This window comes from Coturnix japonica, chromosome 16 (genome assembly GCF_054131305.1).
Source record: "Coturnix japonica strain WE chromosome 16, WE-NBRP24, whole genome shotgun sequence".
In the NCBI taxonomy this organism is placed as follows: Eukaryota; Metazoa; Chordata; class Aves; order Galliformes; family Phasianidae; genus Coturnix; species Coturnix japonica.
In genome coordinates, this window is record NC_140678.1 from 9889485 (window position 1) to 9897398 (window position 7914).

At 51.8% G+C, this 7914-nt stretch overlaps 1 protein-coding gene and 1 long non-coding RNA gene across 2 annotated transcripts; both read left to right on the top strand.

The window, feature by feature from the left end:
* The first annotated feature begins 1631 nt into the window (after positions 1-1631).
* LOC146758262 (uncharacterized) lies at positions 1632-5381 on the top strand. Its single transcript, XM_085517419.1, has 2 exons — positions 1632-1710; positions 1854-5381. The coding sequence occupies exon 2, from the start codon at positions 2065-2067 to the stop codon at positions 2989-2991; it is 927 nt and encodes a 308-aa protein (XP_085373545.1). The 5' UTR covers positions 1632-1710; positions 1854-2064; the 3' UTR covers positions 2992-5381.
* Positions 5382-5644: 263 nt separating this feature from the next.
* Positions 5645-7455, top strand: LOC146758263 (uncharacterized). The gene is made up of 2 exons (XR_014934952.1): positions 5645-5854; positions 6741-7455. It is a non-coding gene; the product is annotated as an uncharacterized LOC146758263 (long non-coding RNA).
* Positions 7456-7914: the final 459 nt, after the last annotated feature.

Genomic DNA, 7914 nt, shown 5'->3' on the forward strand with positions numbered 1-7914 from the left:
TTCTATGAGTCTATGGCTGTTTTTAACACCAAAATGCAACTTGGCTTGTAATTGTTTCTAAAATGATCTGGTTCGTCCTGTTTGGAATGTGATATTTCTACAGCAGAAGGATGCAGAAGTGAAAAGGCTCAAAACGCTACTGAAGGAAATTGCCAAATGTCAGGACAACCTTGAGGAAGCAAATGAATCCATAAGAAAACCATCGAGATGAATTATTTCCTATGGCCAGACCGCGGGGGGGCAACGAGGCGGCCGCCACCCACCCCCCATCTCCGTCCCCTTCATCCAACATGAAGGGGGTGATGACGGCGGGGGGCCGAGCCCCTTCTCACACCAACTGGCTTTCGGGTCCCACTCCCAGCGTTTCCCACATGGCGTCGAACATGCGGCGTCGCCTGGAGGCATCCCAAGGTGGGGGGAGGGTCGCAATTGAGCCGCTACGGGTAAAGTAAGGGGGGGCAAAGAGGAGTTGGAGACACCCCCCACCACCAGGGGCCTTAGGAGCTGAATAGGGCATTGACCGGGAGGAGTGGGGGGTGGGGGGGAAACCGGGAGGGGCGCAGGGTGAGCCTTAATTCTGCTCCCCCCGACTCCAACCGCACTGATCAGCCCTGAGCCCCCCCCCCCACCTGCAGCAGCACCGGCAGGATGTGGAGGCGATGAGGAGGGGTCGCGTTGTCGGGCTCCAAACGGAGGCAAAGCCGTTACTCCCCTCCGGGGCTCCCCATCGTGCCAAAGCCCTCCCGTAACCCCCCCAGGCTCCGGGCAGCCAAACGCCGCAGGTAGCGGCTGCACGCTTTGGGCCGGGGGGGGCCGGGCGCCCGAGCCAATACTCTCAGGTATCCCCGCAGCCCCCCTTCGTTTTGGGTGGTGGGGGGGGGGCGCCCACGGGGGTACACGAGCAGCAGCAGCAGCAGCTCCACCTGTAGGGGGGGGACACACAGCCCTCCGTGGAGACACAGCTGACACGTCCCCACTCCTCTGAGGACACCACCCCCCCCCCCTTCCCGGGATCGCCTTCCTCCGGCTCTGTAGGCCGTAGGAACCAAAGCAAGGGCGGAACAACAGTGAAGCGGATCGCGTTTCCCAGGGGACTCATTTCCGCAGAGCACGCGTTCCCTCCGGGGGAGCGGGTTACGGCACGGACCCATTAGGGATAATGGGGGGAAGGGGGAGTGGAGACCGGAGAGGCCTGACCTGGTTGCGTGGGGCGGAGGGGGGGGAACGGCAGAGGGAGTGGAAGAGGTTTGTGGGCTGAGGGCCGCCAACAGCCGCCCCCAAGGCTCCAGCATGGTTTAAGGGGGTATTTTGGAGCTAAGGGGTGGATTTGAGATCCATAGGGTGGGTTTAAGGGGATATTTGGGGGCTGAGGGGTGGATTTGGGGTCCATAGGGTGGGTTTGGGGGGTATCTGGGGGTTATGGGGTGGCCTTTGGGGGTTTTAAGGTGGGCTTGGGGGGTGTTTGGGGGCTGTGGGGTGGGATTAGGGTGCAGTGGGGTGGGTTTGGGGTCTATATTGTAGGTTTAAGGGAGTATTTGGGGGCTGAGGGGTGGATTTGGGGGCCATAGGGTGGGTTTGGGGGGTATCTGGGGGTTATGGGGTGGACTTTGGGGGTTTTAAGGTGGGCTTGGTGTTGTATTAGGCGAAATCGGACCCTCGGGATGTAACGTGATAGGCCCTCCCCTGCTGGGTCATGCATATGTAAAAAAGGTAAGGATGAAACTGGATACCTATATAAGGGACCCTCACATTCCAATAAACACCATTTTACAGCTCACCATAATGGTGTAACAAACAGCTGTGACTTGGTCGGGGCCGTCGATACACATTCACAAAGGGACTTGACTTTCCAGGTTACCAGATCGAGGTAACAAATGGTGCCCCGTGTGAGGAAAAGTCCTGGAGGTGAGTGTGCGACGGCTAAAACCGCGCTGACGGACGCGGTATCCACGGTTCGAGCCCGTGGAAGCACTCTCGGTGGGGTGCAAAGGGGAATGCAGCGCTGCGCCTATCCTACGGCCGATAGTTCATAGAAGACCAGGAAGACTTCAGGTCTCTGGGTAAATGTATTCCGTCATTAGAGTAGTATTGCAACTTTGTAAAACCTACTATGGTAGGAAAGATACGCCTTCTAAGAAGGACATTGCGGCCGTCATTAGTTGTCTTGAAAAGGAGAGGGAGCTTTCCTCTCCTCGGGTGATTTTGGATCACAATAAGTGGGACTCTTTAACTTTTTCGCTCTTTGAGCGCGCAATGAATGAGCAAAAAGCTTCTGAGCTCAAAACGTGGGCATTGGTGCTACGGGCATTGAAAGCGGCTCAGAAAGAGGGGAAGACTGAAACTCAGGTTGGGACGGCGGAATGTGGGTCGGGAAGCCTTTTCTCTTGCAGATCCGAAGATTTGAAAGACAAAGACAAGGTGGCGCGAGCCATCCCGACCGCACCCATCACTCCGGCTGAACAACGAGCAGATGGCCCCGTCCAGCAGCATTCCACACATTCCACATCCTTATCTCTTGACCCGCAGAAGCCTTCCTCTGAGGCCCCATATCGGTATCCAAAGCAACCGGTATCTTCTGCACTCCTTCGCCCATCCTTGGGGGTGGGGAAGGGGAGTGAGCAGGGGCGGGAGGATGGGTCCTTTCCTCGAGATGGGATGGGTTGTGGGTGTGGCTCCGCCCCGGGGGGCGGGGTGGATAGGACTAACCAAGATGGAAGCCAATCCGCATCAGTGGGGGCGGAGGCAGAGGCTTTCCTAATCATCATAACCCTTCCCCAAGAGGGTGGGCTACTGGTCCAGCTCTACCTGGGGGGAGGGAGAGGGGAGAACAAGAGCGACCAAGTCTCGGATTGGTCAAAGATAAGGGAGGCATTCCTTTTTATTGTTAATTGGGGGCCCGGTCAGGGGGCCCCGGGCTCGAGTGGAGTCTCTGAAGCTGGAACAAGTCCAGCTGATGAGAGAGCCACTGCAGCCCGAGTTGGAGTCGGTTAAACTCCTGCTGACAACTTGGAGGAGAGGAAGAATGCTTAGGATAAACTGTATTGATTATTGTCACTGTCGTTGTGATTGTTAAATGTTTATGGTATATGAAAGTATAAATGCAAATGGTATATGGAACTGTTAATGTTATAGGGATGTGTAAACATGAATGCTATATGGAAGTGGAATTATTAATGTTACATGGAAGTGTAATTGAGGGTTCGAGTAGTGGAATTGTGAAAAACAAAAAAAACAGGAAAAAGGTTACAGAAGAACAGTGAGTTAAAATATTGAATGTGATCTGCTCTAGCCAGAGAAGTTTAAGTGCCAGCAAGAGAACGCAAACCCCCGCGCTGCCCCTCCTCACTGCTTACCCCCCCCCGCCCCTCGGCTCCGCCGCTTGTGAAAGTAAACAAATCGTTACTTCTGAATGGGGACAAAAGCAAAGCATTCTGAGTGCTCGTGCCCCTGGTTCAGTGTTAATCACTTCCCCTTCTGGGATCCGTATTACAGACAAAGTTTTCTCCCTCTTTGTCTGCAGTGCTGTTTAACCTCTGAAGATCTCTTGCTAGTCGGAGCAAGAATGCCTTCATTTTCTCCCAATAATATACACATTTAGGGAACTAGGGTAGGGACTTGGACAAATTTGTTGATGGAGCTTGGAAATTGTATGGAGGGGGAATTGTGGTGGTGGAGTTGGATGGAACGGTGGCAGCCGTACTAGAGCAGGTCCTGAAGATCCCAGGATGAGTTTTGCCCGTAGTGGGCTGAATGCAACGTGCACACAGCAGTGCAAAGATATTTGTTTTCTGACAGTTTCAGGTGCATCTCACTCTATACTGCATCAAGAATTACTATACTACCCATAGATGATTTTTGTAACTATAGTAGGAGTAGGTCAACAAGAAAAAGCTTACCAATTAAAAGAAAAAGAAAAAAGAAGAGAGCTAAGGGTGAAGCAAGTAACAATAGAAATAAGTGACTATAGCTATTAATAACTTTTCTGAGTAGTTTGTATTGTAGAGAGATCTAATATAGTGGTTTGTTATCTTTTAAGAACAGGTGTTTCATCTGGGCTCTGTATCATGCACTGGCCATGCATATATGGAGTACATGTGAAAAAAAAAAAAAAAAAAAAAACCTGCACAGGAGAGAATCTGTGATGGGTGAGAAAGGCAAAATGCACTTTGAAGCAGGGGACGCCCTGCAGGCACTGCCTATCGCATCCATCACTACTGTGTTCCTTTTCTCTCCTTTTGGTGGTTTGCCACCTCATAGTTATCGATAAGTAATAATACATTAGCTTAGAAATTTTCATTTATAGAATTGTCTAAAATGAATGCTTGAATGAGTGTGTATATGTCAATTCAAAAAATTATGACGTTACATGTAATCTTCTGTTTAGTGTATTATCAGTGAAGGTTTTGATTGAGTGATGGTTATGTTAACATTTAAGTCCCCTGCAGCTCAGCGACACTGGGCCACTGCCATCATGGTCCTTGGTGTGCTGCGACACATCAAGACAGACAATGGCTCGTGCTTCATCTCAAGATCTACTTAAAGAGCATTGGGGAATATCTCATTCAACAGGCATCCCTGGGAATTCCCAGGGACAAGCAATTGTGGAGAGGGCCAACCGCCTCCTGAAGGATAAGATACGTGTCCTTGGGGAGGGGGAGGGTCACAGAGGTAGGATCCCAATAGCCCAACAGGCAGAAGTATTGGCCCGAGCACTTTATGCAATCAGTCATTTTGAACGAAGAGGTTATGCCACAGTAAAGGACAGAGAATCGGGAAAAATTTTATGGATCCCATCGAGAAAAGTAAAACCTGATGCAGTGATCACCCAAAAGGGCGGTCTGGGAGAAACAGAAAACTAATCGAATGCTGAGTACTTTTCTTTCAGGCATGCTGTTTTACAGAAAGGAGCTGCAATAGATTTCCTGCTGCTGGCTCAAGAGGCACAGGTGCAAGGACTTTGAATGAGAAAATGGAGTTCCAGCAGATATATGAGAAGCTTTGAGCAGAAGGATGAACTGTATAATATAGCCCAAGATGCCTTGAAAATACTAACTAAAGAAGCACTAACATTATTACACACTGCACCACATACCTCTGCATGTTTACGTCACTTTTTAAATAACTCACCACAAAAATTTATATAAGTACTAACACTTTTATATATTAGGTTTAGGATCGGCGCTTGCGTTGTAACGGGGCATGGTTTTGTTAAGCATGGGGAGAGGGAGATGTTGTATTAGGCGAAATCGGACCCTCGGGATGTAACGTGATAGGCCCTCCCCTGCTGGGTCATGCATATGTAAAAAAGGTAAGGATGAAACTGGATACCTATATAAGGGACCCTCACATTCCAATAAACACCATTTTACAGCTCACCATAATGGTGTAACAAACAGCTGTGACTTGGTCGGGGCCGTCGATACACATTCACAAAGGGACTTGACTTTCCAGGTTACCAGATCGAGGTAACAGCTTGGGGGAGTGTTTGGGGGCTGTGGGGTGGGATTAGGGTGCAGTGGGGTGGGTTTGGGGTCTATAGGGTGGGTTGGCGGAGGTATTTGGAGTCAGTGGGGGCACTCTAAGACCCCAGTTTAATGGGGGGGCGGGGGGGTCTCTTTGGAACCAAATTGGGTTGAAGGGGAAGGGGCGTGGGGGGCAATCTTTATGCCTACGGCGCCCCCTAGTGGTCACCCACAGCCACGACAGGGGAACTTTGTGTCCTTCCGTGCAGGGGGGCAGAGCTTAGGGGCGGGCCCATATGAGTGTATATGGCCCGGCCCCCTCCCATCATCAGCGCTTCCTGCCCCGGGGCTGCGCCGCACCCAACGCTGCGTTCCGGGTTTCTATATAAAGGGTGTGTGTGTGTGTGTTATTAATGAGTATATATTGAAGGGGGGGGGGGTGGGCTTTATTTTGGGGAGTTGGTAAGGGAGGAGAGGGCAGTGAGCGGCGTGACGCAGTGCAACAGCAATCCTTGCTGCTCTCTCTGCTTGTTTGCTCACAGGCATGTTTTCATGCTGCATGAAGGCTTTCTAAAGCTGTTAGCAGGGTCACTTGGGATAGGAGGAGGGGAAACAGTTTCAGGCAGAAAGAGGGAAGATTGGCTTTGGATGGGAGGAAGAAGGATTTGGCTGGAGGGTGGTGAGGCACTGGGATGTCTTGCCCAGAGAGGTGGTGGGTGCCCAGACAGGCTTTCAAGGCCAGGCTGGACCAGGCTCAGAGCAACCTCATCTGGAGGTAGGTGTCCCTGTTCCCCGCAGGGCGGTGGGACCGGGTGCCCTTTTGGGGTTCCTTCCTGCTCCAATTGTTCCATGATTCTCTCATACAAAGGCGGCCACCGCATCCCAGACGGCAACTCGCTCTGGAGATTAAAATAAAAGCAGGTCACACTCTGCATCTGCTGCTTCCTGGCACCCCTCCCACTGCTGGGCAGGATGGAGGTGGCAGATGGAAAGTGCCATTTCCATCCCAAGACTGGCTGCAGCACCGCTCCCTTGGTGGCTGTGGGCACGTGTACCTTCAGTGTCACTGCATGTCTGTCCAGAGGCAGTTCCCACCCTGGGGCCGTTCTTGCTCATCCTGGGTTGCTCCTTGTTGGTGCCAGCCATGCTGGAGCTCATCCTTCAGATGTGTCTGCTCTGTACCAGATGCTCCTTCAGGATGCAGGACCCTCATCTGTGCTCTGCCTTCAACCCCCCTCCTGGGTGGCCGTGACTCCAACCCCAATGGCTTCTTTATAGGTCAACGTGGGATCCCAGACTCCAACCCCAATGGCTTCCAAGGCCAACATGGGCTCCCATCATGGCCTGGTGAGACACGGCAACAGCTGAACGCAGAGCTCACGAGGTACGAAGGGGAACTGAAGGCTGTGATGAAGAAGCTGAAGGAGGAATATGGCGACGTCGTGACCTTAAAGGGCTGAAGCTATGAGGAAAAGATGAGGAGGAACCGGGGGGAGATGCTCTACAGGCTGCAGCAGGGCAGGAGAGCTGCTGCCATGGGGGGCATCAAGCAGCCAAAGGTGGGAAGGTGCTGAGGTGGAGTTTGGAAGCCCCACGGCTTAATTTGGGGTCTGGTTTTGGGTTCATTTTGCATCATTTTGGGCCTGTTTATTTAGGGTTTGGATTTTGGGTTCATTTTTAGGCCCACAATGTGTCAGTTCTGTGCATTGAGGCTGAAGGGGGAAGTGGGGGGTTGGGGATGGGATGGAGGGGTTAATTGGTTCCTATAAATGGAAGGGAAGGATTTGGGGCCATCAATGAAGGGGTTCGTTGGTTCCTATAAATGGAAGGGATGGATTTGGGGTGGTGGATGAAGGTTCATTGGTGATGGGTTTGGGGTCATGGGTGGAGGTACATTGGAGATGGATTTGGGGCTGTGGATAAAGGGGTTCATTGGTTCCTCTAAATGGAGGGATGAATTTGGGGCTGTGAATAAAGGTTCATTGGAGATGGATCTGGGGCCATGGATGTATCAGAGTATCACAGTCTCATGCGGGTTGGAAGGGACCTTAGAGATCATCGAGTCCAACCCCCAGGATATGAGCCTCCTGTGTAGCAGAGCGGCACTTCTACCACTTGCGACACAGGGGGGATTTGAACCCGGGCCTCTGGTGTTGCAAAGTGGCGTCCTTAACCACTGTGCCACCGGAGGCACACAATGTAGCTTCATTGGTTCCTAGAAATGGAAGGGGGGGATTTGGGGCCGTGGATGGAGGGGTTGATTGGTGATGGATTTGGGGATGGGGGCAGGGGAAGGGATTCATGATGTGGCTGCAGCTTTCTATAATGCATCATTTGGAGCCTTTTGAATGCTCTCTACTACCTGATCAACAACACCACCAGGCAGTACAGCTTTGTGGCATCTCCTTTAAAAAAAGGGGCTTTGGAAGCTGATCTATGACCAGTCCTATAA